Source organism: Nothobranchius furzeri, chromosome 19 (assembly GCF_043380555.1).
Source record: "Nothobranchius furzeri strain GRZ-AD chromosome 19, NfurGRZ-RIMD1, whole genome shotgun sequence".
NCBI classification, from domain to species: Eukaryota; Metazoa; Chordata; class Actinopteri; order Cyprinodontiformes; family Nothobranchiidae; genus Nothobranchius; species Nothobranchius furzeri.
In genome coordinates, this window is record NC_091759.1 from 1,724,769 (window position 1) to 1,751,247 (window position 26,479).

The following is a 26,479-nucleotide window of genomic DNA, read 5'->3' on the forward strand; positions in this document are numbered from 1 at the left end:
GCACGCACGCACGCACGCGCGCGCACACACACACACACACACACACACACACACACACACACACACACACACACACACACACACACACACACACTGGTGCAGCTCCAAGTTCAGATTCCTTACATAGTGCTGTGAAAAAGTGTGCACCGCCCTTTCATATTTCTTCTGGTTTTGCTTTTTGTCACATGTGGTAAATGATTTTTTTATACCAGACAAAGAAAACCCGAGTAAATATAGAATGCAACTTTTACTGAGGCATACGAGCTCTCCAAAGCCGCCTTGCTCTGTGCTGAAAAGTCATCGATCACTAAAATAAATGGTGTAACACTCTTGGCCTCTGGCCCCCTTGTGGCCTGGGGCCCCTAAACAATTGTCTACCCTGCCTGTCAGCACGCAGCACCTCTGGTTTGAGCTGGAACGGGACAGACACCTTCTAAAAAGTTCTACTTTAGTCTCATCAGTCTGCAGAATCTTTTCAGAAAAGTTCCATTTTTGATAACTGTGAGATGAGCCTTTGCATTTTGTCCTTTGTAATTTCTGCATGGAGGCCATTTAGCCACACGTTTCATCTCTTACATATTCTTGAGTTGTTACCTCTGACCTTAAAGACCAAGTTCAGTTTTTAACTTATTTCTTAAAATTGTAATCTGAGTTTCACATGTAGGTTAGTTTTTTTTAACCCTATTTGCTGTATTAGCCGCTGATAGAAAATAGACGAGGAAACACGTGGAAAATGAAAAGCCAATCAATTTTACACCGCATTGTGAAAATAGCGTTCATAGTCTCGCCCATCTTAGCTCAAAACGGGGGAAGGCTGTCGTTGATTTAGCACCCAGGAGAGAGCAGAGCATGTCTGCTAACTGTTAGCATTAGTAAATCCACCACATGGCAGAACTCCTTTAGGCCGTTCTACAACCCCTTTTGGCTGGTCTGTTGTTGAAGGAAAGAAGAACACCCTTTGTTTCTGGCAGCTCTTCCTGTTAAACTCCTCAGGTGCAGCTGTACTGGAACGAGAGGGAGGAGGAAGGGTGGAAGCCCATATTTGGTGTGTCCCTGTCCTGGTGAAGGACTCTGGGAAGCAGGAGGTGGTGCTGACTGAAGTACTGAGCTCCTGCTCCTGGCCAAAGAGGCCGGAGCCGTAACATGGAGACAAAACATCAATGTTGCAAAGCAAATGGAGTCAGTGGTAGAGTCGCTTTGCAGTTATCCAATCAGAGGCAAGATGTCAGAATAAATAAGACTCCAAATCTGCTCTGGCTCACGTCTAGTTCCTGAAACAGGAGCGCCAGAGCTTTTCTTTTCCCTCAGAGAATGACTCACAAGGCCTTAATTTTTACCAGAGACCACTGCAGATGTATTGAAAAAACAAGTGAACTTGGTCTTTAGCTTTAACCAAATGAGGCCTGCATTTGTTATTCTGGGTTATTAAAATGTTCTAGAGAATTGGGGATCATGTGTTGCTTTTTGAGATATTTTGGGCTACTTCACGTTGTCAGACCAATTCTAGTAAAGTTTTTTTCTAATCTCTACAGGTCTGGTAGTACTCAGGCCTGGGTATGGCTACTGGAATTACATAAAAAAGAACAAAGAACGCCTGCAGTTGGTTAAAATAATAATGTCACTTTGTTTTTGTAAAATAAAAAGAACCAAACAGAAAAAAAAACAGGTGTGCATCCTTACCACACAGACGTGTCACACGGCATACCTTTAGAGAAGGACTTCCTGTAACACAAAATCATCACCTTTCTGGTGTCGTGTTTTAGGCAGATCAAACCGTGACTCATTATTTCAAAGCGTTCAAACCATTCAGATATAAGGTCATTATTATTATTTCGTATCCACAATTATCATAGTTATTATGTTTGTGATGCAAAAGGGAATAAAATAATAAATAAAACCCTATCAGGGTCATACATTGTTTTAGAGGGATTTATGTAACACCATTTTTCCTATATTATGCTAACGAACCGATTTATGACACACTGAGATGATTTATGTAACCTGTTTACATCGTGAAAAACAAAAACAGAAAAATGGCTGTTTCCTCTGCACATCTGAACCCACATGCACAATTTTATTTTTTAAAGAGACGAGAATAAAAATCCGCTGAACTTTTAAAGAGTTTCCCTCCAGGTTTTTCCTTCCTGTGTGTTTTGGTCGTTGGAGTTCTGATGGTTTAAACGTTTCAGGTTTTATGCTAAATGAGTAATTCAATGACTTGAAAGTGGAGAAACTATTTATTAAAGTTCAGATGGGTTTACGCAAACATCACATTGGATTTGTTTAGGATTACAGGAAGATTCCACTAGTTATAAACAAAATAAAGAGTTTGTGTGTCATCGGGTCCACTAATCTGCCTTCAGAGGCTGGGATATGTTAAGTCGTATGTATCTGAAAGCTTTTAACAGTTGATGCAGATGTGTCAGAAACTACAAATCAAACTGAGTGGTCTGGCCTTGTAGCTTGTTTTTGTTGCACGAATGGCAACTGCATTCTAACTGAGGTGTGCAGGTTTTATTATTTCAAGAGGCTCCTATAAATGTGCTTCTCTGATGGAATGCAAATGCTGGATTTATCGTTATTTCTTCCGGGATGCAAACATGCTGCTTGATTTTACTCCATTTATCACTTGGAACCACTGTACAGTGCCGTGCAGAGAACTTTGAAGGGGCGGGTGGCCGAAGTTAAAAACGGGCACATGTAGGGCAAGGTTATTGAAGAGATTCACGATCCCAAAAGTTTCAGAAAATTATTTAAAATGAAAATTACTTCCCTAAATATTTATTTCTAGGGATGTTCCATCCACATTTATTTGATCCCCGATCCCAGTCTGAGCCATTTGATTCTGAGTATCTACCTATGATGGTCCCAATGCCTGACCTGCATCCATTCATTACAGCATAACTGTTTTTGGTTGGTAAAAACTGATGGGAGAGTGGAAAAGGTAGACTTTGAGCACTAAGGACTAAAAGGTCGGGTGTCCAAGCAATCTCCCTCCCCATCCCTCTGCACTTGCCTGCCATTGTCCAATGAGCAGCTGACTGATCTTCTGTTCGTTAGATTATTTGGAGCCAATGTGGACTTTCCTGAATACATGTAGCTGAACAATATTACTTTGGAAACAAATGCAGGGCAATCATTCAGCGTTCCCTAAGGAAATAGTTGTTTGATTGCTAGTGTTAAAGGGATATTTAGCAACTTTTTCATATTTTAAATAATTTTCTTGAGCCATTATGTGCCTTTTCAGGGAAAAGCCACCCAGCCCCTATCGCCCACTGTGGACAGAATATTCCACTTGCAACTTCCCAGTTGCCAGTCCGGTCTGTTGGGAAAAATTGAGTTGACCTACCTGACGCTGCTGTCTGGCTTCAGCACAATTCCTGCATGTTTTAGTTCATGAACCCAGCTGATTTGTTTTGTTTAATGTCGATTCACTCTTACAGACACTTCGGAACACTAGGACGCTAAGGTGTAATAAAAAGACAAACGCACAGCGAGAAGATAGGTTTTAGTTTCACTTCCACAAACGGACACTAGGGGGTGCTAAAAGCTAGCAAACTGCCTATTATTAATGCTAAAATCTCAGCAATATCAACACAACACACTTAAAACAATAAATACCGTAAATCCTCTAATACAGGCCCGGGCCTGTATTTCACTCAAGCTCATCAAGCTCCAGGCCTTTATTGGAAGGAGGGCCAGAATTAGAGGCAGGCCTCAATTTCTATTTGAGCAAAATGAACTAATGGTTCGCTGGAGTTTTTGACAATTAAAATTGCGCCCACATTTTCAAAGTTAAACACATTTCTTTTAACAACGGTAGTTTCTGCTTCAGCCCTCTCCCCCCTCCCCCTGTGCAGCGACCGCAAACTCACTGATGCGCCTGCAGCCTCTCAGAGTTCCTGCTGCTCTAAACATTAAAATAATTATTTCATTTTCTGTTCCTCACTTGTGATTACCTTCAATGGTGTCTGTTTGTTGCAACCACCAGGTACAAAAACTAACTTGTTTTTATTTGACTATTTTTCTGTCCTGCCTGTTTATTATCTTCCTGCATCTCCTCTCAATCCTAAAGAGAAACTGCTACCTGGGTTCATATATATTCACCTCATGAGTTACCTTTGAACTGCAGTTCTAAAAGATCTACCGACCGCAAAAACAGCGGAGTGCTCGCCGGCCACATCAGTGAGGTGCGTCACCGAGGACAAAACAGGTGATGCGCCCCGATCCACAGCAGCGAAACGCATCAGGCACAAATAAAAGAATAAAAGACAGAAAACATAAAAGGAAATGAGCCGACATGAACGATTGCGTGTTGAATTAGTTTTTGAGGTGGCGACACCTGATTTGATCATGTTACTGTGGCCGTGCTCAGGACGCAGATGTCTGGAGCGCGTCAACAATCAGAGCTTTGCATGCGCAAGCTGGTTAAGGTTAGGATGGGGGTGAGGGGAAGGTTAAATTGCAAGAGGGTAAACGTCACAATTTGGTTAAATGTCCGTTTTACGGCGGGTGTCAGTACCGACGCTCTGGCACAGCGCGTTGCTCCCCGACGCGCAGGAGCTCGTCACCTGCTGACAGCAGGCTGCTGTCTTTTCCGTGGACTGCATCTTGCCAGTCATTATCACGTGACAGCGACTAGTCCATGACAGGCATAACAAGTCACTATAGAGCGGTGAAGTCGACTAGTGACTAGTTCATACAACCCCTACTGCTCCCCAGAGTGTTCTGCAGCATAATCAGCACGTTCTCTTTGAACTTGATATCAAATTTTCGCCTCCTCTTTGTCTCCGCACGGTTAAAGTTACCCTCACGGTCTATCACTGGCAAATCAAAAGTGAGACGGATGACACAGCCGCCCCCTGTACTTGCTTGTTACCACATTCCACCCGGCCACAATAAAAAAACGGCCATTATTCACCTCCACCGACTCCGACACTGGCCAAAATATGATACCCGGCAGTTAATTAAATACAGGCTAATATTAGAGGATTTACGGTATCCACGTAAATAACTTCCACATGGAAAATAGTAATATTGCTACAGATTATGCAAAACAATTATGAAAAGTTACTGTTGAGTTAGGTTGTAGTACCCTTCATCCACCACAGGGAGGAATCTGCAGCCACCACAGCAACCCATTTCTTATGCTGGTTCAACAAACCACACACAAAAAAAGGGAATTTAGGAAGTTTTATTGCACAAAGTAGAGAAAACAAAACAAGTATACATGTACCATAACAAATTCTTATCATCAACCAGACTGTTCTCTTGATTACAAAATTGTTCCAAAAAGCTCATTGCCTGTTTCATAAATGTTTTGGATTGTGCAGGGTGCCTTTTAAAGTACACATAGAGAAAGCTAGAACTTCCTCTAATCTTACTAAGCCACTGGAAATGTTCTGCTGCCATGCAAGAACTGAATTAAAAGAAGTAATAACTTTCAGTCAATTTAATCGAACCAAGGAAATCAGATGTGCATGCTCTTCCTGCAGCGTGTTCCCCAGGTCCTTTGTTTGAATTCAAGATGTAGAATGACCAAAATGAAAGAAATCAGTCATGGAAAATAACATTTAATCCATAAAAATGGCATGTGAGCTTGAACAAATTCATCCTGTGGTGACCTTATCCTGTAACATGTTACTGACATGAGTTGGCTCTGTTGTCTGTGCATAAACAAATACATTCTAAGTAACAGTGGAGCATAAAACACCCAAATCCTGCTTGTATAGACTTGCAATGAACTCACCACAAACACGGGAAAAGTTTTAATAAAATATACAACAAATGAAGGTTAAAAATTAGGTTGAAAATTAAAGAAACCAATACTCCCTCTAGTGGCTGGCTGCAGTATAGGTTCCCACCGTTCCCTTGTAAACAAATAAGACATTTTTCTCTAACTATAAACATTCCACAATTAAGGGTTAAATACAGCTAATTAAAGAAATCTACCTGTTCATGGGTGTTTTACCACATCAAGATATTTTTTTATTAAAATAAACATTGTGATAAATTGAAATTTTCATACACTTCATGGAAATGTCTTTTTAGAATTAGCACACTAGCCTTTTAGTAATTCTATTGAGATTTTCTGAAATAGTTGAATATAATGATTACCATACACCTCGCTTGAATGATGCAGAAGTGTTGTATTTTGTTGATTTACATAGTTTTTGTAATACTAAAGAACACATCAGCATTTATTTTTGCTAGATAGTTCTAAATAATATATATCCATCAGATAATATTTGTTTAGCTTGCAGACCAACCAGGTTGACTGTAAAATCCAATGCTTCTAATATAGATATTAAAGGGCTTGACTTTTAGTAACAAATACACCAAAAGTTGGCTTCATCTGTAAAATTGACAGAAAGGGACTTCGCTGTGTTTAATAATGCTGTGGCGGCCATCTTGAACAGTGCATATTCAACAATTACTCTCTGAGGGTGTTTCTCAATGTCAAGGCGCCTGGCCTTGCAAGGCGATGTCTTGTGAGGCCAGGCTCCTTGCTTACAAGGACACTGTACTTCCTTGGTCAAAGAAAACGGTTAAATGGGACAGACTTGCATCACATGACCGTGGCTTCCACGGCGGTCATGTAACGTCACGTGACACGGGAGATAATGTTATATTTTATAGGTATTAGTTTCAATATAAATGTATAACGAGCCTTTTACTTTTAAATTTTGTATATGTTTATTAAATAAAAAACATAAGTGAGTTACTACCCGCTAGCCACCGAAGCTGCAACTACCAAGCAACTAACCAACAACAGATAACTTCTTTGGATCTAAAAAAACATTTTTAATTAGTTGGCTTACTTTTAAACTTGAAAATTCCCGCCAAAGTAGCTGCCAGCTTCTGATCCGACGTCCTTTTGAAAATACAGCTGTGTATTCTGGGTAATTTTTGACCAAGGCCAGGCTACAAGACACCTCCCTTGTATCCTCACTCAGCTAGCTAAATGGCTAACAAAAGGAGAACACACGCCTCGGTAGAACATGAACAATGGAACACGTCTTGGCCGCTCCCGATGACGTATCTCCTAGGCAACCAAGGCAGGGCCAAGACATCAGGGCAAGGTTTCTTGGCATTGAGTAACACCCTGAGCGTTTTGATGGTTCTGTTATAACTTCATTGGGCCATATGAAAAACATTTTCACCCTCAAGACAAGTGTTTAATGAAAATTTGCTTCATTAAAGTTCACAATGGTAAGCTAATAAATGTCTCACCTCATCACAACACATTACCCTACTTTGCTAATTAATAGCAGAGACTGACAAACCTTTGATCAATTAGCACTAGGATTATGTGTTGAATGATGATCTCGTACTGGGGCACCTAATTTAAACAAAATTTCAGCAAAATTAACAGAGTTAAAGGTATGGAAAATCGCTTAATCAATACATTTGCAGTGGTTTCTGGTAGGAATGAATGCCTTGCAAGGCGTATTCGGGGCAAAAATAGCCCCACAAGTGCTTGGATCAGCACAGACAAGACTGCTGCAGCAGAGAGTGGCATAACACGGCAGGATTTGAAGTAATTATTTTCTGATTTTTGGACATCTTAGCTTAGATAACAGCAACGCAACTCTACCTCTGACTTGCAACGTGGATGTTTTATTTCCACAAATAACACAAGCCTGGAGGTGCTTTTCTGTGTAGTGGTGTTGCTAACGCTAACATTTAGCTTCTACTGGCTGGGACGTTGCCTGCAGATTCCTGAAAGTTAAAACAACAACAGCTTTTGCTGTTGCTAGTCAAGATGGGTGAGTCCAAGAATATTAAGTAGCGTGACATAGCTGTCAGGCTTTTCAAATCCTAGATTTTCACCGTCTATTTTCTATTAGAAGCTAAGCAGATAGGTATAGAAGACTGTGTAACCGAGCATTCCAGAAAGAGACGGGAGAGGATATAGGACTGTGGTTGCTCAAGAAAAGGTTGATAACCGTGAACTCTCAGGGTCGCTTTATTTAACGGCACCATTAACAACTCTGCTCCAACTTCTTTTTTTTCTCTTTCCAAACATCACATCCTGTCAGCAGCACCTTCAAAATAAAAGTCCCACAAAAGTGGGTTACAGCTGTTTTCATGTTCAGCCTGCATGATAAAGTCAAAGTGACTGATTAGGATCAGAAAAAATAATTTAAAATATGGCTTTTCAGAGTTCCACACCTTTAAAGCCGTTTTTGTCTTTGTTAATGCTGTTAGTCGTAGCAGTGGCAGCCATCTTGAACAGGGCTATTTACTTGTAATGTAGTATTCAGTGAGAGTTTTGGTGGTTCTGTAATACATTTTGAGGGCCATAGGAGGAATATTATCAGAAATAATCAAAAAGGCAAGTGATTTAAGAAAATTTGCATCATTGAGTTTACTGGGTATCGAGTGTCTGGCCTCGTCACAACACATTAGCCTAATTTGCTAACTAATGACTGTGTGATCATTTTAGTCTTTCATTATATAGTGAAAAAGACAATCTTCTACAGGAACACCCAATTTAAACCAATGTTTTGCTAAATGAACAGAGATAATGTTATTAGCTGTGTCGGCCATATTGAATGGAGCTAATTGCAAAAGTTTTTGTTTTTAGCCTTTTGACAAAATATCACTTCTATCTCAGTGTCTCTATTCCTGGTATTTTCTAGCTTTAAAAAGTCCAGATAAGGCTGGGCGGAATCGGTAGCTTTTCTGAGGCGTTGGTTTCTCCTCTATCCGGTTATTATCTCCGCCCTCTGGGCAGAGGCTTCTTCCTTCACGGAGCTCCTTTTCCTCCTGTTTGTTTTTGTTATTTTTCGCTCACCGGCGTTCAATCAAAATTAGGTGTGACGGATAGACTTCAGCAAATCGGCGCCGCGTCAATCCAGCCCTCTGCTCATGGTTTATTCCTATCTGGGGGAATTATGGACGCGTCGTTGTGCCATGCTGGGTGAACTGCAGACGCTCCAAGACTCAATCACCCACCCGAGCTTCAGAAACGAGGAGCACGGCAGAATGGTAGTTTTAGAAGCTCCTTCACGTTCTTAAATATATTTTGCAAGTGATTTTTTTTTATCTATGTTGAGGCTTTTTTTCTGAGAACCAGGGTGAGAGACTGTTTTTCTTTGGCCCAGAGTTCTCCGCGATCACCATCTTTATAGGTAATAATCAATTCAATTAGTCAGTGCGCGCGGCTTTTATGATGTAGTTGCGGTTCGTTTTAGCCAAACAGGAGTTCCTTCCACCCCCTGGCAGAGACGCAGCGCCCAGACCGAACAATTAAGATGATAAAAGCCGTCCCCGGTGGAGATTTCAGTCGTTACCGAGCGAGCTGCTGCACCGGGATACATTGCGAGGATTTGACCAGAGTTGGACGACAGGCAGCAGGAGGAGGAGAGAAGGAGGAGAGGAAAGATGCTCAGCCGCCGCTGATGGACCAGATGCGGCTCCAGTGATGGACTGAGCTGGCGTGTTTTCATTTGTGGACACGTTTTGAAAAACGGGAACCTGCTCTGATCTAAACCAGCTAATAAGAAGAATGTAATAATGAGTAATACAGCGTTCACAGATAGCAGCACTGGCCTTTTATATCATCTCCTCACAAACTGATTGCGTCTGTGCACAAAGACGCCTCTCCTTTCCTCTGGAAGTGCCCAGCAGACCCACAGGATCCAGTCTGCACCCACAGATGTAACTGATCTGTCAACGATTTCTCCATTGGATTGTCCTGTCTTTTTGGGTAAGTGTTGTGTGGGCGGAGAGCGAGGGAGAGGAAGTGGCAAACATAAAGATGAAGCTCACTGTGAGGTGTTTTAAGGAGTGTTGGTGACAGCAGCTCTGAGGAGGGTGTTAAAGAGGCTTGTCCACCTTTTACAGCCTGTTTGTGCTCGGCGTAGGCAGATGAGTTTACACCAGATGTTCATGCTGCAGGAGAGAGAGAGAGAGAGAGAGAGAGTGAGAGAGAGAGAGAGAGGGAGAGGGAGAGGGAGAGAGAGAGGGAGAGGGAGAGAGAGAGAGGTCCAGCAACTTCTGGCCATCTGTTGTTGGACATGGACATTCAGGTTTAAAAATAAGTGTTAGAGGTGGTTCTTCGCCTGAAGCAGAGTTCAAGTATCTCATGATGGAGAGAGAGATAGGCCAATGAATGAGGGTGTTGCTCACGGTGAAGAAGAAGGTCCATCTACGTTCAGACCGTGCAGAGATTTGCATCATGACCTAAAGAATGATCTTCTAGATTAAAAATGTCATCTAAAGTGGGGCAGCTGCTCCTCCCTAACAAAAAGGGATGACTGCCTCTGTTTTTCACATGTCCCAGTAGGAGGAAACCATCAAAGCAAAATAAAAATCACTGCAGAGGTTTGCTGGTGAAGTTTCTCAGTCACCCAGGTCGGTAATCCAAGGGATTCAAATGAAAGCAACTGGACTACTTTGGTTTGTAGACGTTTTGCTTCTCTTCCAAGGAGCTTTGTCAATTCTGACTGGAAAATGGGAGAGTTGTGCTTGTAAACTGTAGCTGTCAGTTGTTTCTTAAGAGTTAAAATTAAAGGGGTATTCCACCCCTAAGTGAAAATTTGTCTGTTTCCATATTCCCCAGAGTTAGATAAGTGAGAAAAAAAAAACATTTTTGTAACCCGCTCAGTAATTCTCCTGGTCTGGCAGCAGTCTGTCTGCTTTAGCTTAGCATAAACAATGGAAGTGAATAGTAGGAACTAGCATTTTGAGTGCAAAAGTGATTAAAATGACTCAATAATGATACCAATGATTCCCAGTGAGCTAAATAATCAAGTCTACTGCAGTTGAAAAGTAAAAAGTAAGACGAATGATTTCCAGGAGCCGATTTAGACTTGGGACTACGTTAGGACAAAGCACCGCTGTAACCCGTACAGCGATGATTTGTTGTAATCTAGTCCCAAGTTTAAATCTGCTCCTGGAAATCATTCGTCTTACTTTTTACTTTTCATTTGCAGTCGACTTGATTATTTAGCTCACTGGGAATCATTGGTATCATTATTTAGTCATTTTAATCACTTTTGCACACAAAATGCTAGTTGCTGCTATTCTCTTCCATTGTTTATGCTAAGCTAAAGCAGACAGAGTGCTGCCAGACCAGGAGAATTACTGTTAAAAATGCTTTTTTCTCACTTATACAATACAATAGACTAAATATCTCTTAGGGGTGGAATATCCCTTTAAAGTCCCATTAGTCATCACACACTGGTGAAAATCATCTTCACGTTTCACCAATCCTCATGGAGAACGGTCAACTGCGGCTGCGCTCGGGAACTATTTGTTGATTTAAAGTGGTATGACCCAACCGAGATTTGAACCCAGAACCCCCAAGCGCCCCCAAATAACTAACTGCAACTAAAATGCTCGGGGAAACAACTAAATTTAGAGCTGCAAAGTAAGTGGATAAATGTAGAAAAACGAACACCTGAAAATGTTTGTCGTTAAAAAAAATCCCGTTATTTTAAGTGAAGTGGGTGGGACTTAAACTATTGTCTGCTGCCAGCCTCTAGGGGGCGTTTTGGTTTATTTAGGCTTTATCGTCTTTGTTATTTGCTGATTAAAACATAGTGATTCTTATTATTAGCAATAAAGTCAACTTTACTGAAAAATGCCTTAAACATTGTAAATTTAAAAATTGTCAATTTAAAAACCACACAGATGTCAAAATGTTTCTTTGGCAAAAGTAGAATGTGCATTTGAAATAAATATTATTCATTAATGTAAATTTACTGCAAATTTATAACGAGCCTCAGTAGCAATTAGCTACTCGTTGGGACTTTCATGCTATGTCACTGATACCTGGAGTTAGCTAATTAGCTGTCTCTGCTCACAGACACCTGCACAGACCACAGGGGGGGTTCGGCCAGCTGGATTATCCATCAAAAAGCCAATTGTGTAACTCCCTCATGTCCAGACAAAATAAAAAAAAATCATTTTAGCTTATGTAGTTAAGTTTCCGTTAAGTAGTTTTGGTTGAAAAATCCACAAAATAATAATCACAGTTGGTGAATTTTGCCCAGAAGCCTTTTTGTTTCACCAGATGTTTCCATACATGCAGTGAATTATTTATTCGTTGCTATGGAGGCGTTCCTTATCTCATCTGATTTAGTTAATGTTTGGGCTCTGTGCACGGCCACCATGTTCATGATCCATCGTGTAGCAGCTTTTGCACACGGGGCTTTTCCATCTCAACCAAAAATAATAAAAACTAAAAAATGCAGCGAAGAGAAGAGAAGAGTGCTTCTGGTAATGAAACGTCTCCGGCTGCTGTCCTGATGGACACGATAAGTCCTGCTCACTCTGACTCAACCTCCCCCTCACTGGATTTCCTCACCCTCCCTGATATGAAACAGCTATCAGTGTCTCTTCATAGTTACTTTGTTGCTCCAGCTGAAATAAAAAGACATGAATCACTGACATCAATTAATTTGTTGCAGATGGTTGAGAATCTGGACTCTGTCGGCAAATAGCCGAGTTTCCTCCAAAAGCCAAGTTTCCACTACAATCGTCCCATTCTTCGTCCACTGTTGGTGCCATGCATGGATGGGACTTTGTCTTTCTGCCAAGGACAGAAAACACTTTGACAGTCTGGGTTAATTCGCTCTAAAAATAAGTAAAAAACAACGGTACAGACCCATTGGCCAGCTTGTGTCCTGGAGTTTTCAAAAAATGCTTTCCAGTGCCTTAGGCCATACCATCTTCATCTTTTAGGCAAATCAATGGAAAAAGAAGATATTTTATCCAATTACATTTAATCCTTCACCATTCTAGTTTGGTTTTCTATTTTGAAACAACTTCATTGTATCAGAAACGCCCCAAACCCTTCCTCCTATTTATTTCTGCTAACATGGAGGGTTGATAAGGTTTCTGTCATCAGGTTGTCAGCAGGGTGGATGCAATACACCGTGTAGACACCAGCACTTCTACTAATGTGTTGGGACAGAAGAGCTTTTTTAAAATTTGCAAGGACTGTGCATGAACGTCAAGGCAAAGCAATGTAAATGGGACTTGAGGAGAGACTCAGATGTTGAGATGCAGCTCTTCAAAGTAGGATAAAGCTGAGAGTTTGGCAAAAATAAATATATTTTCTGCAAACCGAAGAGGCCAGTTTACAGAAGATTCTTACATTGACTTTGACTTTCCTCATTTATTTACTACCGTTATTTTTCAGAAAGCCTTAACTGAAAAATACATCTTGTCAGTTATTTTTGGCCAACGTAAAATATTTTCATGCCTTTCAATCCTGCAAAAAATTCTAAAAAAAAAAAAAAAAAAAAAAAAAAAAAAAAAAAAAAAAAAAAAAAAAAGTGGCGATTGATGAAACAATTTTCCGTTCTATCTGTTGAGGGACAATTGCAGTGTGGAGGGAAAAGTTCAGACCTTCTTTCTTGTAATTTTGATGATTATGGCTACAGATATTTAAAAAAAATCATCCGTGTCAAGAAAAATGTAAATATTGTGAAAAAGTTGAATCAAGGTGTCGGCTAATTAACAAAAGACACCTGCAAAGATTTCCTGAGTCTCTAAATGGTCTCAGTCTGGGTCAGTAAATGTAAATGGCCTGTATTTATACTGCCTTCTAGAGTTCTACAACCCCCCAAGGTGCATTAACATGACCAGTCATTCGTCCATTCACATTCTGGTTAGGATGAGCTACAATGTTGATTGAACCCCCCCAAGGACACAATGACTGTGTTACAGGGCGGGTACTTAACTCCTCTGCCGCCGTCACTCAGTTAGCGTTACATAGTCGCGGGGAAGACGGCTGGCTGGACAAACGTCCGTAAGACGGAGAAACCATCTGCAAGGAGGGTAAGCTACAAAAAGTCCCAGCTAAATGAGCTGGTTGGTCACAGAGTGCTGTATACAAGGTGTCTAACCATGCTCCATTGGAGCCTCAGCAGGCCTGACTATCTTGTGTCCAGCCAATCACAGCGTTCAGTTCATTTGGTGGGCGAGGTTTGCAGCGGAACGGAACAACTGAGATGGTGGCAGCTCGTTAGAAACGGTGTCGGTACAAGATCTGCTCGGGTGCAAGATCGGCTCGGGTCCGTCGACTGCCGATGACGTCTAAGTAGTTGATTGGCTGAACATGAACCTTACGGAATTACGTAATCACGTAACGTTGTTATCACGTGACGTTGGTCCAGGCAAATTTTTTCTATTGGAAAGATGGACAACTTTTACAAAGAAATCCATCATTACCTCTTTGAAAATATACTTTTAGCATAGAGCTGCAAGTATAATAGGGCTGAACGATTAACTGCATGTGCAATTAAATTGCGATGTGACAAAAGGAGATTTTCTAATGGCAAAGGCTGCAATTTGGCAGCGAGTGGTTAGCGCAATGCTAATATACATGGAAAAACCCATAGGAATGCTAATGCTAATATCGCCGATTACATTATTACAAATTTTGAATTAGAAACGTGCCAAATGATTACATTTGGAGTCTAATAGAAAGTAAAACTACCATCAATCAAATAAGTACAGACAGGTATTTTAGTAAAGCCAGAAAACTTTTAACTCCAGAGCTTTTGGCTAGCAGCTCTGAGCGTAACTGAACTACGCATGGACAAGACGTCAAAAACTCAACACAAATACTTCAATAAACGGGACACACTTCTTTCCTGCAAATACAATTTCACAGGTGTTGCTAATACCTATGATTCTTCAAGAGATGTGCTCAAAGAGGAGCTCAACATGAATCAAATATAGTGTTTTATTTTACAAATACTATTATAAACACAAACTTACGTCTTAAGAAACATTATTTTAATAACGAAACTGCTAAATTCTTTCCAACAGTATAGATGTGTAGTGTATTTTGTCCGAGTGGGTTTGCCGTACTTTGACGTCATCGGCAGTCGAAGGACCCCGAGCCGATCTTGCACCCGAGCAGATACTGTACCGACAACGGCTTTGACATCAGCTTTGGACTTTTTAGACTTGGGCTTTTCTTTGAGTCAAGAGCAGACAGAGGAACTTCAGTTCTTTATTTAGAAAAAAGGATGTATTCACATCTTCTTCAGCAGTGCATAGTGGACTACCCTGTTGACTAACATCCGTAGCGGTGAGTACGTTATGTTTTTGAAGGACAATTGTAGATTTCGTCCCACGACTGAACTCCGTTTACAAGCCGTAGCTACGGCTCGCAGGGCTAATGATCTCTAGTATGAATGCACTCTCATGCTCCTGTTTCTGGGGGTAGAAGTTTGTCCGAAGGGTGGGTGACAGAAAACAACAGGATTACTAGTGTTACTGGAATATTCGTCATATGCAAATGTCCAGCCTCTAATTGGCCAACATCAACGCAATGCTTCCGATGCCTCCGTTCGCTCTTCTTTCTTGGGTAAAAAGTGCCACATTGATTTTTTTTATCTCAACATATAACTCAAGCCTAAATGTGTTCTGCCATGTTGTAGAGTTGCTATTGCTAATAGTTAGCTTCTACTAGCCAAAAAACGCTCTGCTATCTCAGTATCGCCCAAGGTGGGCGAGGTCTTGAATGCTAATTTTCCCTGTGAGGTAGAGCAGGCTGAATTTTTCTGACCCAACTGTTTCCCCTCTTTTTTTTTCTCCGCTAATACAGAGGAGGGGATTAAAGACAATTTTCACATTCGGCATGCATGTGCACCTCAGATAGACTAATCACATAACAAAAAGAACGAGTTTTGCACGATTTCTCAGTGAACAATACTTTTCAAGAATCTGGGGAAGCCTCCCTAGGAGTGGAGGGAGGCTGGAGTCAGTGCATCAAGAGAATCTATGCACAGACCAGTCCTACACTTGGTCTACAAATGTCACATTCCTTCTGTCAGTCTACCCCTGAACCAGAGACAACATCAGAAACGTCTTAGCCTGGGAATATAATCGCTTTTTAACCTTGTGTTGATGCAGGCAGTACGTCACATCTGGCTCACATACTTTCTTCACTTCAAGTAGTACTGGAGGGTTCCACTAGGGGGCACAGTGCATAAAGGTTGGTTTATGCTTGACGCGTCCGCGAGGTCCGCACGGCTCCGCGCGGAGAAGTTGCGTCATTTTGCGTCATTTTAACAACCACGCCCCTCCACCGCGTCTCCGCACGGCCCAAGATTTCCGCAACGCGCACCTCGGAAAATTTCTAACCACGCGGACGGTCGGACGCGGAAAAACATGGCGGACCGGCACGGCAGAGGTTCGTAAATACAGACATTTGTATGATTCAGCTCTCAAAGATCACCGTGATCAACATGTTGTTAATAGTTCTTGGAGAGAAATAGCTCGCACTGTCGGAAAAGACGAGAACGCTGTTAAAAATGCTGAAATGTCATGTTGTAAACAGTAATTTCTACTTCTACTATGGTGTAGTGTTGGATGCTTGCCGTAGAGCTCCATGCTGCCCCCTACAGTTTGGGAGAATATTGGCTCACCGCAGAGACGAGCCGCACAAACCACAAACGCTGCGAGTTGTGAAGCGCGTTCCAGCCGCGAGCCGCGTCACCGCGCGGAAAGTGAATGCGTCAAGCATAAACCAAGCTTAACTCAGACCAGATGGAGTACTGGATTTGTAGGGTACAAACAAAGAAACGATAACCACAACAACAGATGAGATCAGCAGCTAGCTACTTTTGACATCTGCCGTGTACAAGCTGCACAAACAACGTTTCAAACAAATACAAATTACATGAGATAGCCATGATAAACACATACGTGTGATTCAAACTACTGTGGTCCTAAATCCTCTTTTTAGATGAAAGTAAAACCATCATATCCCTTGGAACGAGGCCCAGAGTTGACGTTGGGGCTCCATGTCATCTGCCAGTGTTTGTCCACGTTGCTCTCCTAAGTCCAACGTAGCCATCCACCAGGACATTTTAGAGGACTTCATGCTTTATTGAGACGCTTATGTCATTTCCCAGCAGGACGTGGCTGCTGCACACAAAGGTACCGATAGCTGGATCAATGACCTTGGTGTTACTGGGCTTGACTGACGTCTCCCATATAGAATCTATGGGTTATTGTCTAGAAGAAGACGAGACACCATACCCAACAATGCAGATGACCAGGAGCATGCTATCAGACTAACCATGGCTTCCATAGCCACAGGCTGGTGGCCTCCATGCAGCACTGACGCAGCAATTCATGCAAAAGGAGCCTCAACTACAGATGGATGCACAGAAATTAACGTATTTTCAGAAGTCTGACCTTTCAGTTAAAAATAACCTTTTTTTTTTTTTACTGATCTCATTTAACGTTCTAACTTCTGAGACACTGAATTCTGGGGTTTTATTTCCGGTAAGCCATAATCACCAAAATTACAAGAACTTTTTCCACAACATTCAGACATTTTCTTTAGCTGTACCTGTTAAAAAAGCTCGTTTCCTAAAACGTATTCATGAATCTTTGTTAGTTTGCTTTTATTTAGTTACCAGTCAAATATGAGACACTTTCTGTTTTCATCTAAATTCAAAATAAAAAAAAAATAGGTGAAAAGACTTTTCTTCCCACCTCCACCCATTTATTATTTCTCTTCCCTGTTTTGGCTGCTTGACCTTCGCTGTGGAGAATCTCAGACCTTTTCTGTCAGTGGAAAGTTCTTCTAAAACCCACCAACAGCTATTCTGGGAGACGATTTTGGTGCAACGAGACACTTTTACCAAACGCAGTTCAGAAATCCAAACTCTGCCTTTTCCCTCATTGGATAAAGGGAAGCTCTGTTTCTTCACTGAATCTGATTTTAAACGTAGAAAAATGAACAGCGTCTCACTTTTAAGCGACTAAAAGTCACGTCAGACGCACGCTAACGTTCTAAGTGGAGTACTTTCCAACACTTAGAAACCAAACGTGACTTTAATGCTGATTTGTCTGTGGGAATGCTTATCAATTAATCATGGGAGCAGCTTGTGGTTGACATTTAACTTGGAACTCTATAAAGGGCAACGACGATAAGCTGCATGTAGAGGAACCTTCCCTGCAGAAACATTAACTGGAACGAGCGTCTGTGCCCCTGATTAAACCTCCCGTTACGTCCGAGTCGCTCATCTAAACATTTGTTTATTTCTTTTCCAAGTCGGAGCTGTTTTCTTCCTAATTTATTCATTTTTCTCCAGATTTGAGTGGTTTATTGTTGCTTTTGCTGATTTATTGGTGTCCAAACAAAACTAAACCCCCCAAACTCTACTTGTGTCTGTGCCGTTTAGCTGCATGGACACATCTTCAAAGACGTGGCTGCCACATCAGGGTCAGTTTGGCTTGGTTGGTCAAGCGGAGGTTTGCTGTGGCGGACCTGGAGTGTTAACACCAAGTGAGTCGGTCTGGCCGAGACCAAGTCCGTCCTTCACTGTCACTTGTTGTGTCACTTCTCAGCCGTCTTCTCCAGTCTGCTTTACGGTCTGCTGAGGCTTCTGTTCTTTCTGTTTCTATGTTTTTAAATGTCTCTTGGGCTGCTGCTGTCTGTTTTCAATGGTCAGTGAAAATATTTTAAGGAAAACACGTCTGTGCAGCGAGGATGCGAGTCCTCCACTAGCGTTGTCACACTCCCAGTGTTTTATTTTGACATAATCTCAGTTTTGATGGCATCCTTCGCCTCTCACACCAGCTCTTATGTTTATGTTTATTTTTATTTATTTGGCAGACGCTTTTATACAAAAAGACGTACAATTTTTAACTTGTAGGGCATGTTGTGATCTGTAGGGGGAAACCGGAGTACCCGGAGGAAACCCACGCATGCATTAAAGTTAAAGTCCCATTAGTTGTCACACACACTGATGTGTGTGCGACATTTGTTCTCCGCATTTGACCCATCCCCTGGGGGAGCGGTGAGCTGCAGACACAGCCGCGCTCGGGAACCATTTGGTGGTTTAACCCCCCAATCCAACCCCTTAATGCTGAGTGTCAAGCAGGGAGGCATTGGGTCCCATTTTTTCAAAGTCTTTGGTATGACCCGACCAGGAATCGAACCCTGATCTCCCAGTCTCAGGGCGGACACTCTACCACTAGGCCACTGAGCTGGTACACGCAGAAAGGCCACAGCCGAGTTTCGAACCTGTAAACCTTCTTGCTGTGAGGCAACAGTGCTAACCACTGCGCCACCATGCAGCTCTTATGCAAGGTTCCACTTCCTAAGCAGTCTTTTCTTTTGCCCTTGGGAACAAGCATGAAAATCTCCTTCATTTCAAACCTTTAGGGAAAAATCTGGAATAAGATTCATTGTACTTTGAACACGCATCCTAATGTGGGGTTTTGATACCGGCGTGCGAACCTGAGCACTCCCAAGCGAAGCAATAACACTCTTGAATACGATAAATGAAGGTATTTTGATGGAGAGCAGCGCACAAGATGTGAACACGTTCCCATGGTAACTAGGCCACACTCCCCTTGGCTTGTTTTCACGCACACACACACACACACACACACACACACACACACACACACACACACACACACACACACACACACACACACACACACACACAAGCAGAGGATATGGGAATGCTGGAAAACACACGTGATGGACTTCAGGTTGTTTATTTACATTTCTGTTCCTCCTCTTGCGGGGTGTTATGTATAAAAATATGCTCTCTGCTATAAGAAACATTGGTCATGCTGCAGAAAGCTGAGTGTCACTTTTATAAGTGTGTGTGTGTGTGTGTGTGTGTGTGTGTGTGTGTGTGTGTGTGTGTGTGTGTGTGTGTGTGTGTGTGTGTGTGTGTGTGTGTGTGTGTGTGTGTATGTGTGTACTTCCAGATTTTCCCAAAATATCTGTCAGGTTTCAGGCTGATTGCAGGTTTTTCCCCGTGGCTCCCTCGCCCACACTGCCCCTTCTTCCTCTTCCTCCTCTTCTCTCGGATCTGCCTCTCCTGTGCAGTTCACATCCGGCTCTTTGCAGCGTTGCGTCCAAACATAGCATCAAAAATAATCTCAACTTTTCACTTTGTAACAACAGCAGAGCTGTGATTTTGTGTAAACGTCACAATTACCTTGTTAGAGCCCACGTTTGGGTCTATAAATCTTCATAAACTCTAATAAATAGCCCTGATAGCAGTGGCGGAGCTTGATATGTGCGACATGTGCGGCCGAACAGGGCGGCATTTAATTTCTTTTATTTTTTTTTATTTTTTCTTCCATCAACCGATACATCAACAAAACATAGAAATCACATGTTCTTCATAATAATAATAGTGATGAGTGATGATAATAATAATATTTCTGTAATAAAAGCACAACAAAGTCATTGTTTGCGTTTATATTGGGATTTTATTGCGCCCCCTTGTGTCCGCCGCGCCTCTGTAGTGCGCTCTATAGCGCCCTTCATCAGGTGGGGGGCGGAGGGATCTCGGAGAGTGATGATGGAGGGATACAGGTACCGTTTCACATATCACCACTCACAAACATAATGGAGAAGAAGCGGTCGAAGCCATCTGGTGCCCAATTTCGGAAAAAAAGAAAAGAAGAGGAGGAGAAACGAGGAAAAGATGCAGGTATGCGTCTCTTTATTATTTAGTTGGTATTTTTCCCGCCTGTCGCCCAACTTATTGATTAACTAACCTCTCTAATCTGAACGTTTTGCATGGTGCTATGATGATCCCTTCAAATGTCTTTTGCTAGCTTCTTACGTTGCATGTATTTAGAACTACTTCCAACCGCTAACTTTTTCTTTGTCAAATGAGCTTTTATGAAAAGCTAAGAGTGGAAAACCGAAAGGCTGATAACCAAACGCTATCAAATTAAAATGAGTCTTTGAGAATTTTGCTGAAATACATTGACGGCGGGCGGCAGGTCTCGCGCCGGCGCCATTCGCCTTTCTTTTTAGACTCGGGAAATGAGCTATGTATTATTTACCCCACGAAAAACGGAGCGGCAGCTGGACGCTGGAGGTGCCCTGCTAGTAAGATCCCGTTTATACTGTAATCTGCCATAAAATAAAAACTATAATAGCCAGAGCGGTCTTTTTTTTAGCTGAAAGTTGAGACTGTCTCGCCTTTCAGCACTGTACAAGTCGATGATGTCATCGTGTTGCGTTAAGTGTGCTGCACAGCACACCGCGGCTATGTTAACTCACAGTGACCTTGAAGCAGCGTGGGAGAGTTGAAGAATTTAACCAGTTAAAATGGATTCATGGATATTTAATCAATAGTTGTGGCTCCTCTGGTCATTTAGTTCTTTGTGTGCCGGAGACATTTGCTGAATAAGGAAATAAAAACTTAAAATGACAAAAAAATTAGGGAAAAACACTTGTTTTGTATTTTATCAATTATTAATGAATAATAGATTGTTGGTGTTTTAACTTTTGGTAAAGGAAAACACACAATTTCCAGACAGACCCGGTCTGGAGAAGTGATGGTGACATCAGCCGTTAAAAATAAATAATACTCTGAGGTTTTTATGAATACTTTGTACTTTTACTTGAGTATTTCTCTAACACCAGTACTTTTACTTGTAAATGAGTAATATTTTAGCAATGTAACAGTACTTGTACTTGAGTACAGATTTTCAGAATTCTTTCCACCACTGCTGAAAACTGTAAATGCTCATTCTAACATGTTAATTAAAATGCTAAAGCAACAGACGTGACATGAAGATTGTGTTGTTTGTTTTATGCAACATCAGGAGCCCTACACAGATATTTTGGGATGACATCAGCTGCCACTGAGGAACAGTCTGCTGGCACCACATCTCCCCAGGAAGATACTTTAGGTGGGTTTTGCACATGTGTGTGTCCAGCAAACATTTAGCTATAGACATTTAAATAGTATTTTCACAGAATATGGGAATTGTTCCATATAGCAATGTGGTGAGTTATGCTTCCATTTTCTGTCAATAGAGAGACCTACCAGTATATGTGAACTTGATGAGGGACAGCCAGCTGCCACATCTCCCCAACAAGATACGTCAGGTAAGTTTTGCACAAGTGTGTGTGTGTGTGTGTGTGTCCTGCAAACATTAGAGAAATTTTAATGTCACATATTATATTTTAATAGAACATGTGAAATGGTCCACATAGCAATGTGTTGAGTTACGCTTCTGTTTTCTGTCAATAGAGAAGCCTGAACGATCAACCAATGTGTCCCATTGAAGGTGAAGATGAGCCTCTTTCTTCAGACCCAGCCAAGTGGCCATCACCAATTACCGACAGCATACACACAGAGCTAGTTCGAGGAGGACCTACCAAGGTGCCAACTACTTTCATATTTCCCAGGAATGAAGGCGATGGCAGGTGTTGTCATCATCACTATTTCAGTAGAACTTTGACAAGTGGTGAAAAGGTGGCCAGGAGCTGGATGTTGTATTCAGTTAGCAAACGTTGTTATATATAATACACTCCACGCAATTTTAAACAAAGTTGTAGGTGTAATTTTTTTTCGTGTGTGTGTGTGTGTGTGTGTGTGGGGGGGGGGGCGTCACAGGGGATCTCGCACAGGGCGCCATTTAGGCCAGCTCCGCCTCTGCCTGATAGTGTTATTTTTATAGTTTGAATTCAAGTGGAATCAGGCACCGCAGTGATGTCCTTCCATTTGATTCCCTAAATGCAGACCGCGTGTCTCTGTGCAGTTGGCATTTCCAACGCCATTCTGTGTTTTGTAAATCACAGCTCATACTTAAACCGCGCCAAACCTCCTGGGGTGTCGCTGGCGGCCTGTCAGAGGCCCGGAGTTGATGTGACGAGGATTTTCTCCTGTCAGTCATGCTGATTGCTTCGACAGCTGGCTGGTGATAAAAATGGTCTCGACATTCTGCACATTTCTGCTTATTTTTGGGAGTCATTCGGTAGATCTGATCGTGTTTGTGGCGGTAGATGAGTCCACTTTGTCTGCTGTGGTATTTAAGATCTTGAAGGGTTGATTCTGCTGGGGGTGAGCATCCTTAAATGGGAGTATGATTCTTCTCACCTGCCGTGTGTAGTTTTGGCGTGTAAGATTAATTTAAAAGGTATTTTAGGAAGTCTCTGTTTAGAGAAATAGCTTTTATGTCCCACGAGACTGGTAAGCTAAAAGTGGCGGTGATCTTTAAAATCTTTTAGGTTAAGGCAACCATTGTTTTAGCAGCTGCTAGCCTCATATTGTACGTTTTTTTCTGTCTGTGCCCCAAAATTGTGGAACTCATTACTTCTATTGCCGTTTTTAAATCACGCCTGAAAACCCACGACTTCTCCCTGGCCTTCCAACTCCCAAACCATAAAGCATGAACTCATCCGTAGTTTTTCCACCTTGCTCGTTCGATTTTAAATTTGTGTTTTTCTATTCTGGTTTTACTTGTTCTATTGGTTTTACTCTGTTGTTCTTTTAACTCTTCTATCTTTTTCACTTCATGTGATATACACGACAATTTTAGCTTGTGTTTTTTATTATTTGTTTTTATGTGCAGCGCTTTGGTTGGTTGTAATGCCGTGTTGAAAGCGCTCTACAAATAAAGTGGTATGGTATGGGTTATTTGCATAAAAGTCTATAGTTAAAGGTACAACATGTAAGAATTCTATAGACAAATAATCACAAAACAGTCTAACATCGCAGTCATGTTGGTAGGAAGGTTAAATAGAAAAATATTTCATTCTCAGCCGGCTGGGGCTTTGTCAGTTTCTCTCCTTACTAAAAAGCCAAAGAGTTGCAGAGTCTGTGCTCTGAGCTAACTCTGCCGTGTCAGCATGTGTAATTCAACACAAGCTGAACAATGCTGAAAAAAGATGAAAAAAGCTACAAAGTTGTTTAAAGAACCAAACCCAGTAAACAGGAGCAACCCAGAAGTTATTTCTTGTACCCCTAACAAGCCACGGCATCTTTTTATTCTACTCTAAAATAGAGGGAAGCATGTCAGAGGTTAACGCTAACAATACTAACGGTGAATTAGAAACAAGTAGGCGGCTCTAAAATGTCTCAAGCTACTTTTTCAATTACCAAAAACTAGGGATGTCCAGATATAACTTTTTCACTTCCGATACGATACCGGTATTACAGCCGATACCGATATCCGATACGATATCAGCACACATCATACATAATTTGACCTATTTCATAGTGTGGAATGTATAAACGGCTTGATCACGTGACTTTATCCAATCGGAGAATAAGAGCCAGCAACAGTTAGTAACCATTGGTCGCATTAATGTAAACCTTAAACATAATGGATAACAAATGAATTAAAAAAAAATAAATAAATGAAAAGACTAAAAAGATACCTGTTGTTTGTTTACTTCAAATATTTTTCAAAGTACAAAATACTAATTCAAGATCACTTCAGTTGTGTTTTACTGTCAGCAAACGTAGCAACTGCTGAGGGCAGGGACATAAAAAAAAGAACACAATCTTGTCCATTTACCAACTGCTACAAGTGTTTTAAGTTTCAATTTCACACATTGCGAAAATCTTCACGCAGTGTTTTGTGACGCTGAAATTTAAAGCGGAACGGACAGCTTATTTCGGAGATTTTAATGCAGTCCGATATAATTCGATACAGGGTTTTTGGGTCGATTTCAAATTACTTCCGATGTCGATATCGGAACGGGACGTCCCTACCAACAACTTGATATTACAGTGAAATGTATTCATTTACTTATCAACTTTTGCTCGTCATCAGCCATCAAACTCATGGAACGGTAGCGAGTCTCTTTTCGTTTAGAAAAATGGACGGCAGTACCCGAATTTGAACACAGGATGTCATTCTTTGTTCATCCGTACATATTTAATTTTCACCGTTAGCAAAATAATGTTCTTCCGGTGCATCCAGGGGTCAAATTTTCCTAAAACAATCAGTCACTCACTCACTGCTGTCTTGTGTTTTGTCTTCCCTTGTTAAGTATTAATTTAATTCACCTGCCCCTCATTACCCTACCCACCTGTTTCCCTAATTATCCTTGTGTATTTAAACCCTCTGTGCTTGTCTGTGTCAGACCCTCGTCATGTCTTCCTAACTGCCATTATCCAACACAATATTTCATTTTTAAGCAGCCAACCTGCTCTCATGCGCTTGGGTCCATTTCCATCTCCACACATTGACACTTACTACATTTATCACGGTAGTCTGACTCTGGCATTAGAGGAAGTGTGGTTGTTTGCCTTCTTGCTGTTAGCTTGCTGTTCTGAACGACTCATTAAAGGAAGTAAAATGCCATGATTGACTCATTTTTCACGTCACACATTCATTTCACTGTAATATCGAGTTGTTGGTCATTGAAAAAAGTAGCTTGAGATATTTTTATGGCCGACAGTTTGCTTGCTGCAGATTCGACTAACTCATGGATAGTAAACGGTAGCTATGTCCCGCTTTTATCCCTCCATCCGGCTGAAAAGGAAGTCTGTTTAAATTGAACCTGTCTTCCAAAATAATTGAGATATTAGTCTGTTTTGAGATTATTTCATATTACAAATTGCACCTTTAATGCTGTATAAAACATGTCTTATCTGAGGGAACCAGTGGATCAAAGGTTTGTTTCGGCATGATTCACCCCCCTTGATGTGCGACAGAGGGAAGGGATGACTTCCTTTTCTTGCTGAACCCCAAAAATAATATAACTTACCAAAAAACTGAGAGATTTGGTGTGACAATGAGTAAACACAAGCGTCATTTTCTTCCCTGAGATTTGAGCAAAGACTGACGAGGGAGCTGGCTGGCAGATTCCTGCTGAAATGAACCAAACCAGCTGGAAAACCACAGCCGAGTTAAACCAAAGCAAACAGATTTTTGTGTTAAAATCCCAAAAGCACACAATTTACAGAACAATTCCATCACTTTATTGAAGAGAACTATGTTACCTATAGTGAGCTAATCATACAAGACGGCTTATTTGCGGATTTGTCCTGCCAGAGCTGCAGCACCAGATGTCGACGGGATAATGGACGGGAAGGGAGAGAGTCTGTTCACCAGTAGGCGGTTTATCTGTTAAATCTCAGATGAAAATTTATCCAAGCTCCCGGTGTAAAGACAGCAGAGGCGGGTGTTGGTGGTGATCCTCATCAAAATCAGTTTCAGGAGTTATATATAAGGAATCAGGAGTGTTCTGCAAGTTCTGGCATCGGTAGAAGATGCATTAGTGTGACGAAAGTCCGATTACTAGCCAACAAATGACAGTAAACACAAATGATACAGTTTTAATAGCTTGACTAATTTCTGACACTGACTATCAAACCTGTGCGTCTAATACTGGTAATATATTTTATGTGCTGTGTAATGTTTTAAAGACAAGGGTTTGAAATCATCAAGTTTATAGTTTTTTTGTGTGCCACAAAATTTGTAAAAAGTTTTTAATAAAAAAAACAAAATATTTTAGAATTATTTTAGATATTTTTTTAAAAAAAGCTACAAAATAGGCAAATGTTTAATAATCTGAACATAAAAGTGTTAAAAAGTGTTTCAAAATGTCAAAACAAGAACAAGGGCACACTGGTGGCTTGTGATGCTGGTCAAACAATACACCTTCCTCCCTTACCCCCCATCATAACCACCCCAACGTGTGGTAAAGTGTCCAGCGCCAACAATATTTCTGCATACAACTGCATGTAATAGTGCTGATATTTAT

The 26,479-nt window shown here is 41.3% G+C and overlaps 1 protein-coding gene across 4 annotated transcripts in view; it reads left to right on the plus strand.

The window, feature by feature from the left end:
* LOC107394692 (ras/Rap GTPase-activating protein SynGAP) overlaps positions 1-26,479 on the plus strand; it is a 91,566-nt gene that overhangs the window by 517 nt on the left and 64,570 nt on the right. For 3 of the 4 annotated variants that reach the window (XM_054745165.2, XM_054745167.2, XM_054745166.2), the window contains exons 1-2: positions 1-9,715; positions 18,171-18,274. The exon at positions 1-9,715 is cut by the window's left edge. In XM_054745165.2, the coding sequence (XP_054601140.1) occupies positions 18,175-18,274 (100 nt within the window). In that variant the 5' untranslated portion in view covers positions 1-9,715; positions 18,171-18,174. The remainder of the gene's footprint in view (positions 9,716-18,170; positions 18,275-26,479) is intronic. The other variant, XM_054745168.2, reaches the window with a different exon arrangement.